The sequence below is a fragment of the Ursus americanus genome, chromosome 6 (genome assembly GCF_024610735.1).
Source record: "Ursus americanus isolate L20-20 chromosome 6, mUrsAme1.1.p, whole genome shotgun sequence".
Taxonomy (NCBI): domain Eukaryota; kingdom Metazoa; phylum Chordata; class Mammalia; order Carnivora; family Ursidae; genus Ursus; species Ursus americanus.
In genome coordinates, this window is record NC_142132.1 from 26040910 (window position 1) to 26053860 (window position 12951).

The window sequence follows — 12951 nt, forward strand, 5'->3', positions numbered from 1 at the left end:
TGTTATACACAAACAATGAATCATGGAACACTACATCAAAAACTAAGGATGTACTGTATGGTGACTAACATAACATAATAAAAAATTTTTTAAAAAAATCAAAACTTAGAAAAAAAAAAAAAGAACTGCTTCAGCCATAAAAAAAAAAATAATAACGAAATCCTGCCATTTGCAACAACATGGATGGACCCTGAGGAACTTAGGCTAATTGAAATAAGTCAATTTCAAGAGAAACAAATAATGTTATTTCACTTATATGTGGAATCTAAAAAAAGCTAAATTTGGGGTACCTGGGTGGCCTAGTCTGTTAAGCGTCCACCTTCAGCTCAGTTCATGATCTCAGGGTCCTGGGACTGAGCCCTGCCTCAGGCTCCCTGCTCAGTAGGGGGTCTGCTTCTCCCTCTCCTTCTCCCTCTGCTCCTCCACCCTGCTCGTGCTCTCTCTCTCAAATAAATAAATACAGTCTTTAAAAATAAAAAATAAATTAATTAAGTAATTAAAGAAGCTAAATTCATGGAAACAGAATGGTGCTTGCTAAGGGGCTGGGTAGTAGGGGAAATGGCAAGATGTTGGTCAAAGGGTATAAACTTCCAGTTATAAATTAGACAGCATGGTGACTATGGTTTAACAATACTGTATTATAAACTTGAAAGTTGCTGAGAGTAGATCTTAAATGTTCACACACACACAAATTATAATTATGCAAGGTGATGAATGTATTAACTAAACTCACTGTGGTAAAAAATTTGCAAAGTATACTTGTATCAAATTATCACATTGTACAGCTTAAACTTACGTAATGTTCTATGTCAACTGAATCTCAATAAAGCTGGGGGGGGGAGAGAATAACATGTAATAAATCTTTAAAAAAATAAATAGATAACAGAAAAGATAATAGACAGATATGCTTTATTGAAACCAAAGTTGATAAGGATAATATGCAGATATGATAGTCCACTGGTTTCCAAATGTCAAGGGTGCTAAAGCACTTCACAGAGTCTTTCACAGAATGTCAAGAACTCAAGACCCTCTTTGACTCCTTGCCTGAGAAATAACATTGCAGAGAGACAAATTCAAACCAGTGTTAAAACAGAAGTAAATCACAAGCTGTCTCTACCAGAGCTTTCAAACTTTTTGACCATGACCTACAGAAATATAGTTTACATTACAACTCAGAATACGACGACTCTAACTAAAACAAAAGTTCCCCAAAATAATACTTATCCTTATTATGTGTGATACATGGATACTTTCTTTTCTATTCTTTTTTTTTTTCCCCATTCATAACTGAAGCTGGTACCAGAAAACAGGGAAGTGCTCAAAAGGGTCATTATCAAAGGAACAAAGAAACTAATTTGAAGGGACCAAACTCAGAATGATTTGAGCACCAAAAATAATCATAAATGTAATAAATTGTAAAACACTGAATAAATAATAATTCACAAGTCCCCCAAAAGGGGGAAAACCCTCTTTTGCCACCATTAGTGATCATTAACACTAACTCTTACTCTGAAAGTAGGCAATTAAAGGAAAATAATTAAGCATTTTCCCTGCCTTTTTAGGAGAAACTATTGTTCATCTTCCAGTTCATGAAAGAAAGTGATTCTTTACAGAGAATGCCAGCTAATCAATGTAGAAAAAAATGACAGAATTACAAAATCATCATTTTGCAAACCCCACTGAAATGAATGGCAAAAATTCATCAGTAGATTATCATTAAGTAAAAGGATATTAGAGAACAGGACAGTCACAAGGTGCCAAATTATTACTTCACAGACTACTTACTAATTGCAAAGGGAAAAATAAATTTCCTTTTCAATGAGGAAATGTGGCAATCACAACCAGAAGCAAGTAATCCTACTTACCACCACCAATAGTGGGGACCAACTATATACTATATACTTCCTGTGATGATAATAGTATGAAATACACAATCACCTACAAAGTATTCTTGCCAAAAATGTTTAACCTGCATCAAGTTAAGCCTTTAGTCCTAACTTCTAGAATACAGGAATATATGAGATAGAGGAACAAGTTAAATGGTACCACAAGGACACAGACAAACCCAGGACATACAACATTCTAAAGATAAATGGCCTAGTCTCCTCAAAGAGTCAATGCCTTGAGAAAAAAAAAAAGGGTGGAGAAAACTATATTAGATTTTAAAAGTCTAAGGAGATATAACTACCTAAGGAAAGAGAATCTTGCTTGGATTTTGGTTTGTAAAACCAGTTAAAAGGCAGTTTGGGGACAAGTCAGAAATTTTTAATGTGGACTGGATATTAAATAATATCGATAAATTATTAAGTTTCTCAGGTGTGATAATGGTACTATGATTATGCAAGAGAATGTCCTTATTCAGGATGCATGCTGAAGTGTTCAAGGGTAAGATGCCAACATGCCTGAAACTTATTTTCAAATAGCTTATAAAAAAATAATATACACATATATATGGATAAAGCAAATATGGCTAAATATTAATAAGTGTGAAAATAAGTGTGCAAAAGTTTAACATTTTTCACAATAAAAAACTGAGGCGAAAATGCTGTGTGGCCCTTTAAAATGATTTCACAATCCACTAACAGAATGCAACTTGCAGTATGAAAGATACCATTCTAGCCATGGTAGGGCAGTCATAATACCTTAGCTCTCACTTTATTATCAATTTGGAGCCAGTTTTCTGAAACCTGTTGTTTGTCCAAAGAGAAGAACAAGCCTTCATGAAAAACCTCATGTGGAATGAGGCTTTCTTATTCTGCAACCCCTTGTTAGGAGTCTCCCAAGTTTTGTATTTTTTTCTGCCAATTAATAACTTATTTTATTTGAAAGGAAAGAATAATCAGTGGAAAAATTCCTACCAGTGTCAGGGAAATTTCATTTGTCCCTCTACTTTAAGAGGATTTTTCCCAATGCAGGGCCCGTCACAGATAACACTGAAGTCCTTTTGATCCTTTTCGTCCCTAGTTCATGTTCCCAACTACCCTCAGCCTCCAGTTCCCAAGCTGCTTTCCAGGACACCTGGAAGCAAGCTGCATGGCTGACTACAGAAAAACCCTTGCTCCCACACTACATCTGGCCCTGCCTTTCCACCAAATCATATGCCAATTTATTGCCCTCTGATGTACAGTCTATCGGGCCACTTCCTGGATGCTCCCACTTCACACTGGGCCAGAAACCCAAGGCAATAATGTGAGCTCTACAAATGGGCAAGTAATTGCTCAATAAGCGTGGAACAAGGAAAGGTCAGTTGTGATGTGTGCACATGTGGCAGCCCTTCGCAACTCAACCTACAGTGGTAACAGAAGGCTGGTGTTACAGAAGAGGTATGCAGTGAGAAGCCAGACAACAGGCAGCCAGGAGTGCTTGTCCATCTAAGTCCTTCAGGTTCTCCAAAGACCACAGTAAAGAAACAAAAGCCTTAAACCTGCTGACGAGTATCTTATCTTCTGGTTTCCAGAAGCAAAACCAAGAGCTTAAGGGAATCACAGCTCTCCATCAACCAACCTTTCTTAATGAGGTGATCTGAGCTGAAATGATCAAATCTTCAATTTACTCTACACCCAGTTCTATCTTCTAATGGGTGCCAGGAGAGAAAAGACAAATGCAATCATTCTTTCCATTAACATATCCAATATCACTTTAGAAACTAAGGTGATCAATTAAGCATCTATGAACATAGGTGGTTAGAGAAGGCAAGGCTGACACAAATAACTCTACTATCTCTAATCAAAATTGCACGTTGAATTTCAAATATTTGGCTTCTTCTGAAACTCTCTTGGCACTTGCCCTGAGTTTGAGTGGGCGGAAAAGAAGAAAGAGACTCTGCCTGCATCCTTGTTAAAAACAAAGCAGCAGCTGGCTTTTCCTCTTTTTACTCATCTGACTGCTGCCATGGCAAGCTGGGCACATACTCAAGAGAGAAATTTCAGGCCTCAAGAGGTATCTGTGCCAAAAAGGACAATGGCAATGACGGCAACACCCACAACTTTGATGCCTACTTCAGAGCACAATGTCACACCATCCCTTAACCTCTACTAGAAAAAAATTAGGCCCCTTTGCGTCTGCTTCTGAATTCAAGCTATTAAGAAAGCCCTTTTTATCATAACCCACCTTCAGATACATGTAGTGGAAAATTTGCCAGCAGACTAGTTTTGATGGCTAAATGTGTTTAAGTATTATGGAGAGTAAAAGGGAGAGCTGGGCTCATAGGAAGCCAGACTATGCAGAGCTGATTCTTCTCCACAAAGTCTTCATTTTTCTAATCTCTAGGACAAACAAATGTTTGGAAGAGCTTCTTGGTTTAGAAGTGTCAACTGAGGAGGGTTCAGATCATTCCCAGGAATGACAAAGTCATTAAATTCAGGCCTCTTAAGAGTCACCTTATTGATATGAAATTCCCTGGGGAAAAAAAAAGAATCACAGTACCTTTATTTTCTCTAACTGTGCTGAAATGCCCACAAATCTGAGGCCATTCAAGCTACCAAGACTGTAAGGTGCCAAAGTCAGTCTGACTCAAATTCAGCTCACATCCTAATGTGTTGCTCAATGATCTTCAAACTAATAAAATCTTTTATTTATAGAACAAAAAAGTCAAAAGGGCACAGGAAATACATACTTATATAAGTGTGCCCAACCTTGTTCTTCCAACACTCAACCCATTACATGAATTTGTCTGCCAGATTTTATCATACACACTTGGTTCTTTCAGTCTCCACTTAGGCTTGAACAATTCACAAGCTCAATTCCAAGTGGAACAAAGCTGATGACTCATTCAATCTTCTTCTCCTGCTGACTAATAAAGATATATTACTTACTACTCCCCAAACTACAAGCCCCTACAGAAAAAGTGAGTATGCATTCAATCAGTATGGGAGATGACAACGCTAGCAAAATTTTATTCAAATAATGTACCCTTACTCAATCTTTTCCCTGACAGACTTCTTAAGTCTCTTTTCCTGATACCCTCCCATGTGCCAAATAAAACAGATTGAACTTGAGGTATGAGACATCCTTGAACAGTTTCACTTCTACTTAGAAGGGTATTTCTAAGAGACCTAAGCCAGACAGGTGTTAAGTTATCGTTCCTCCCAGGTTGGCTTCCTGACTCTGTTTAAATGTTCCCTGCAAACCTCTGGAGGTTATATGGATTCAAACCTCCTAGCTCTGAATTCACAGAGCTTGAGACAGACAGTACCCTACAGGTGTGTTTGTCCAGGATAAACTATATTTAAATAAACTCCTGATACATCCACTCTCTCCAGGCACCTGCTTCTCCCTCTTAAACTCAAGTACACCGTATCTTACTGTCCAGTAAAAAAAATATTCTCTCCCTCAGAGTTACTCTACACAAACCACCAATGTCTTTTGGAATATCTAAACTCTGGTGAGAACTGTTTTATATGAAAAAGCCAAATAAGCAAATACATAAGCTATATTTTTTTGCTCATTTCTTTGGCTTGTTTGTTAGTAAGACATGAAAAGATGGCAATAGACTGCCCTCATTCACTATCAGCCATTCCATGCCTGACAGGGAACCATATAGCACAGAACAGAAGCCACAAAGGTTAGCCTTGGAATGGTCAGCTAGAGCCACTCGTCTTGCAAAACCAGTGACTATGAGTTGACTGTTTACCATTATAGACCCTATTCCTAAGTGCCTAATCAAAATGCCCAGAACACAGCAGATATTCAACAAATATTGGTTAGAAGCAATTCAATAACCCAAACCAGAAGGAATTCAAATCTTGGTGAACCCCAGCAAGGAAAGGTCCAAGAAGCTAAAACAATTCCATAGTTAATACAGATGCTTATACTGGGCCTCAAGACCATCTTAGTTTTATGCTGAATACCCTCAATCCTGATAAGTCCTCAGAATTAAAAATGACTAGAGCTAAATCTCCAAAGGCAAACTCACTACCCACCCCACCGAACTCCCACCATCCCCAACACATACACCACTAAAAAGTCTCTCTCAAGCTCTGGCCCTAAAGGCTTTAAAGTCACTAAGAGGTAATCCTTTAAGAGAAGATTTTGGTTGTGATACTTTTAGACTATTTTGCCCTCTCTGCTTTAAACCAAAAATTTCCTGGAAAAGAACCTCTTTGTAATGATCTAAGTTTAAAGACCAAGGTCAAAGGCAGCCTAAATCTGGAGGCAAATGACCACAGTCAAACACCACAAATCACAACTGACTAGAGCCCTTTCCATGATGCTCTACTGGATGAGGGCACTAAGGCTTGCAAGGACTTGTCTAGTTGGGGAACAAAGAGATCAAAGACCATACACCATGTTGGCTAGAAGGATTCTTCTAAACTACTTACTTTCTTTTCTTCTTCCTCTTTTTTTTTTTTTTTTTCTAAACTGCTTACTTTCTTCAGACCTAAAACCAGGAGCAGTAACCAAGTATCCTGATATTTCCCCCTCCCTTTCATCCCCCTATCCCATGCCACAGATCTTACCACCTGGTCTAGCTGTGAGACTGAAGATAACTCCAATATGCAAGAGCCCCCACAAGATCTCTAGAAGAATAGAAGGAAACATGTCTTTGGAATCTAAGCCCATGGCAGGGTTTGGGCAGATGTAAGGGAGAAGCAGTGGTCCTTCTGCCCCTAAGGCCAAGACACCCCAGCCCTGCAGGCAGCACAGAGTTAACTACCCACCCGCTTTGAGAAGCACAAAGGTACATCACTGCAACATGCCTAACATTTACATTGCCTCTCTCTGCTCATTAAACAGGTTTTGGTTAAATAATGAACAAACTGTATTACAGACTCCGATGAGAATTCCAAAATTATAAATCAACTGGGAAAGCCCATAGGGGCAGACAGACAGGGAGGGGGGAGAAGGATAATATTGACTAATATAAAGGGCGCAGCTTGACAGTGGATATTCCTGCCACACCTGATCAAACACACTCCGTGGGGGGAGGGGAAAGAGAGCAAGAGAGGGGAGATGGGACAAGACAGCCTGAAATTTGCATCCGGAAAAGATTAAAACGGATTCTTTGGGGATAGAGAAAATACATAATATATATTACTATAAATGCAAAACTGTACTAAAAGCTAACTCAAATGTCAAAGATTACAGCTTGAATAAATTTAAATATAAAAGCCATGTGCTTCTTGAGTTAATGAGAGAGACATAAAAGGACAAACTGGGCCAGGAGGCTGAAGAGAGCCTTATGCTGCCTTTGCTGGGTAATGGGTTCAGGACACAGCAGCAACTACAGTCAGAGGCTTCCCTCCATAGCTCTGAGTCCTGAGGAAGAACTAGCGAATCCCATTACTTCCCCAGCCTACGTTTACTGTTTTTAAAAATTAAGATGTAATTCACATGCCATAAAATTTACCCTTTTAAAGTGTACAATTCAATGTTTTTAAATATATTCACAAAGTTGTACAACCATCACCATTATCTAATTCCAGAACATTTTTTAAATCACCCCAAAAAGAAACCCTATACCCATTGCAGTCACTCCCCAGACCTTCTCCCAGCCCTGGTAACCACATGTCTGATTTAACTTTTCAGAACAACCTCCTAAAAGGATTCCTAAGTTGGCTTAAAGACCAAATGAGGGGCAGCAGTCAAGTCTCACTGGTGGTAAGCTAAGGTTTTATCCAAAACAGCAACATGCAAACTTTGCTGTTAGGTACCTTGTATCTTCCAAGTGCGACCATCACTTTAGAGTTGGTATTAGACTATTTTATTACTCTAAATGCTACAGAGCATGCAGTCATCATACAATGTGGGCAAATACAAACTGCGAGTGTAGTCCAGAGACGTGTTATCTGTGAGAATAACTAGTATGGACTTAGCTAACCTTATTAGAGACAGTGGAAGTATTTCTTCCACAATGCTCAGATAATACTCCTGGAAGAGGAGGTAGTGCTTATCTACTTAAAAGATCCTCTATTGACAAGAAAAGAAAAAAAATCATTTTGGTTTACTGACAATGGCCAATGAACTACCCATTTCCAACAGTGATATTCTTAACCAACCAAGCCAGCAGATAGCCTAGGAAAAAGCAAATAGAAAGCCTTCTTATAAAAAGAGTCTAAGCCCAAGTCAGTTTCACGAGTTAAACTGAATGGAAGTCCTAGAATTCCTGCCATACTTCCTCCATCTAGTTGGGACACCATTCCCAGTCACACAGAGGAGGCAGTCCCTTCAGTTCCTCTTTCCAAGTTCAAAACCTTTTCCCAGCCTCCTACCATTAATACATTAATAGGCTTCCAAGAAAGCAGTCCTCCTGACACTGCCAATCAGAAAAATCTGTTTGTCTCAGTAAAAGAAACAAGAAATTGGTCATGGACTACAGAGTCCAGGACCACAGGGGCAGCTGACCCATAAACTTGCTCCTGGAAGCCAGCGCTCTGTGGGGGGTCAGAACCAATCAGAAGACTATGAAATATTCATTTCAGGTCCACTCTGTCATTTTTTCAGGCAGGTAGTATGTTAAAACCTAAGAATAATGGGCAACCTTGGCAGGTACTGTTTCAACATCTGCCCCGGAAAGTACTACCACCTTCTTCCTTGCTCCAGGACACAGCTTGGCAACACCCAGCTATGTTCCTAGTACCACTGACAGAACTGGCTCCTCAGCACATTCTGGTTTTATTAGTTCCAAGCAGCAGATAATCTGGTCCCCTGACTCAAACAGGTAGGAAAATTAAGCAGCAGACTCAACTCTGACAGCTCTTAGATGGTCTAGAAACCCTAAGTCCTAGACTGCACCACTCACCACAGATATGGTCTCTTGAGATATGTCAGGGATATGTCAGGATAGAGAAAACAAGTATAGCATATGGATTAGATGGCAAGCAGGAAATGTAGTTCTGTCAGGATAGCAGCACCATCTCAGCTCCTCAAGGTCTGCAGAATGCCCAAAAGGCCTATAAGGCCAATCTGATCTCAGCCATTCTGGGTGTTTCCAACCACATACAACACAATTCTGTATATAAATTGTTTGTCAAATGTTTCTAAATATATTAACATGTTTAATCCTCTTCACATCTCTTAAAAGATAGTACAGCTGACCCTTTAACAACCCATGGGTTTGGAGCACCAACCCCCTCCTTTGCAGTTGAAAATCCATGTATACCTTTTGACTCGCCCAAAACTTAACTACTAATATCCTGCTAACCAGGAACCTCACTGATAACATAAGCAGTCGATTAATACATATTTTGTATGTCATATGTATTATATACTGTATTCTTGTAATAAAGTAGCTGGAGAAAAAATGTTATTAAGAAAGTCATGGAGGGGGGCAGCTGGGTGGCTCAGTCGTTAAGCATCTGCCTTTGGCTCAGGGCGTGATCCCGGCGCTCTGGGATCGAGCCCCACATCGGGCTCCTCTGCTGGGAGCCTGCTTCTTCCTCTCCCACTCCCCCTGCTTGTGTTCCCTCTCTCGCTGGCTGTCTATCAAATAAATAAATAAAAAATCTTAAAAAAAAAAAAAAAAAAGTCGGGGGGGCCGGCCGGCACAGTCAGTGGAGCATGCAACTCTTGCTCTCAGGGTTTTGAGTTCAAGCCCCACACTGGGTGTAGAGACTACTTGAAAATAAAATCTTAAAAAAAAAAAAGAAAGAAAGAGAGAAAGACAGTTATAAGGAAGAGCAAATATATTTACAGTACTATACTGCATTACTGAAAAATCCATATATAAGTGGGCCTACATGGTTCAAATCCATATTATTCAAGGATCGACTACATGCTGAACTTTGGCCACCAAAAAGAGTTGTAAATACCTACTCACTGTATTTTCTTTCTAATTGGGATAGGTAACCTTTATCTGTAAAGTAAAAGAAAAAAAAATCTGTGCAAGTAGCCAACTTCCTAAAGCAGCCAAGCCACTTACAGTACAGGCCATAAAATAAGAACATTCCACCTAGTTGCAGCTTTAACCCTGCTAACTGGCTAACAACCACTTCCTCTATACCTAATCCTTGGCTAACATTTCCGATGCTTTTCAACTGAATGAAATTGCTCCTTTAAAAAAAACACGTAGAGGGGCACCTGGGTGGCTCAGTCGTTAAGCGTCTGCCTTCGGCTCAGGGCGCAATCCCGGCATTCTGGGATCGAGCCCCACGTCAGGCTCCTCCACTGGGAGCCTGCTTCTTCCTCTCCCACTCCCCCTGCCTGTGCTCCCTCTCTCGCTGGCTGTCTCTCTCTCTCTTTCTCTGTCAAATAAATAAATAATATCTTAAAAAATAAAATAAAAATAAAAATAAATATAAAAAACATGTAGAGAATGCTTAGATAACTTCAGCCCATGTTCAGGAAAGTAAAAACGAATTTTTCTCTAGACATTCTCCTACATTTCTCATGAAAGGAAACAATTTGTTTATTACTTACTTAACTTGCAGAAACCTAAAAACTATTTAATTGTTGTCTTAGATATGTTGCTAGCTAAAAACCATTCCAGGAATACAAACTGCAAAAGCCCTTTATGGTTGACAGAGAAACAGCTCTAAGGCTTTCCCCTTCAGTCTCTCTCCACTTGAAAAACCCAAAGGTGTTGAGATTTGCCTCCTCCTTTGACACATACATATACACATACATAACAGGAGGCACTTCCTGCATACATTCTCCTCTAATTGTATGAACAGAAGCAATGCAGACCAGGACACTAAAACCAGGCCTGAATTCTAGTTTTGACTCCACTTCTTAGGATGAATATGACCCCGACTAAACCATTGAAAATGTTCCTGGTCTTCAATTTCATTCATAAAAAGGGGACAATATCTGCTATGCCTCCTTCACAGGATTGTGTAAAAATTCAATAAGGTAATAAACATGAAAGTGGCTTTGAAAATTCTAAACATACGAATATTACATAGTTATTATGATTAGGAAAACAGGAAGTAAAAAAAAGAGACAAATGATTCTGGGAACACATGAAGACTGAAAGATCTATATGACACACAATTAAGGCCCTAAGAGTGACAACAACTTTCTATCAGAGGAGGGTTTTGTTACAAGTACTAAAAACTTGACTTGTAAAAAAATAAACTTCACTTGGGCCACCAACTTCCTACCTCATGGCATGCATGAGGTAGAGAAAGAAAGTAGTTAAAACCAAAAATAACTTCATTATAACTCAAACAATACAGGGAGCTTATCATTGTATGAACACTGATTCCCCACTAAAGTGGCACATCATACCAGGAACTCAAGGAAAAGGATCAGCAATGCAGTAAACCAGAAGCAAACTATACCCATGGGCTGAACCTGGCTTGTACCTGTTTTTTTGTTTTTTTTTTTTTAATTTTTATTTATCGCTCATTCATTTAAGTATTACCTATGTCTGCTTTTGAGCTACAATAGCAGAATTGAGCAGTTGCACAGTTGCTATGGCCTGCAAAGCCGAAAATATTTACTATATAGTCCCTTACAGAAAAAGTGTGTCTATCCCTGCAATAAATCAAACACATGGTTTTTTTACCAGTATAAATAATCCTACTTAGATGTGGGGACTTACCCGTTACATTGTTTAAAACCTCCTTTAGATGACTGAAACTATGCAGCAGAGGATCCCGTTCTTCATCCTGTAATACATAGGTTTAAAAAAAAAAAGTATCAGACAAAGAGGAAAAAGGAAATAACAGATAGATCAAGGGCACTTTGTCTGAATCCAATGATTAAGTTTCCCTCTGAAGAAAAGAAAGTTAGCCATGGTTCGGTTTTCCAGTTTCCTAATCTCCTATTTCACAAAGATACTCTGGGTTTACCTAAAATAGTAAATTCTGAAACACTAATCTATACCATGACCACAGCACTCAAGCTACCACAGATTGCCAGGGCCTTTCTACGTGCTATGGTCTGAATATATCTGTCTCTTCAAAACTTACATGTAAAAATTCTAATGTCCAATGTGATGGTATAAGAGGTAGAGCCTTTAAAAGGCAGGTGATTAGGGCCTTCAGAAGCTGGGTGAGGGCTCTGCCCTCATGAATGGAACTAATAACCTTATAAAAGAGGCCCAAGAGAGCTCCCTTGCTCCTTCCATCATGTGAGAAGTCTGAGAGGGCTCTCGCCTGATCATGCTGGCAACCTGATTGTGGACTTCCAGTCTCCAGAACTGTGAGAAATAAATTTCTCTTGTTTACAAGCCACCTAATCTGTGGTACTTTGTTATGGCATCACAAAAGACTAAGATAATGTATTATTCTATCTCTTCTCCTTCTTTATACTCATTATATAATCATATATACTCATTTCAAAGACATTGCTGACTCCACTCCCAGTTCTACACCATTTTTATTTTTATTTAAGATTTTATTTTTGGGGCACCTGGCTGGCTCAGTTGGTAGTCTGTGTGACTCTTGATCTTGGGGTTGTAGGTTCAAGCCCTGCATTGGGTATAGAGATTACTTAAAAATAAAATCTTTAAAAAAAAAGTCTTGGGGTGACTGGGTGGCTCAGTCGGTTGAGCGTCTGTCTTTGGCTCAGGTCATGATCTCAGCATGCTGGGATGAAGCCCTACACTGGGCTCCCTGCTCAACAAGGAGTCTGCTTCTCCCTCTGCCCCTGACTCATGCATGCTTTCTCTCTCAAATAAAATAAATAAAATCTTTTTTAAAAAAGCCTCTGGGGCGCCTGGCTGGCTCAGTCAGTAGAGCACGGGACTCTTAATCTCACAGTTGTGAGTTTAAGCCCCCACACTGGGCGTGGAGCCTACTAAAATAATAATAATAAAATAAAATAAGATTTTATTTTTAAGTAATCTCTACACCCAGCGTGGGGCTCAATCTTACAACCCCAAGATCAAGAGTTGTACATTCTACCAACTGAGCCAGCCAGGTACCCCTAAACAATTCATTTAATAAATGAACATGAGAAATTTCCAAACACACATACCTATATTCACTGAGTTGGAAATGTCTAAACTTGTTTTTATAATTGTGCCAAATATTGTTTTATACAGCTGTGCAAAAAATATCCTTGAAC

At 39.2% G+C, this 12951-nt stretch overlaps 1 protein-coding gene across 10 annotated transcripts in view; it reads right to left on the reverse strand.

The window, feature by feature from the left end:
- Positions 1 to 12951, reverse strand: part of GBF1 (golgi brefeldin A resistant guanine nucleotide exchange factor 1) — a 115970-nt gene that overhangs the window by 90349 nt on the left and 12670 nt on the right. For all 10 annotated transcript variants that reach the window (XM_045802974.2, XM_045802972.2, XM_045802973.2 and 7 more), the window contains exon 3: positions 11483 to 11549. In XM_045802974.2, the coding sequence (XP_045658930.1) occupies positions 11483 to 11549 (67 nt within the window). The remainder of the gene's footprint in view (positions 1 to 11482; positions 11550 to 12951) is intronic.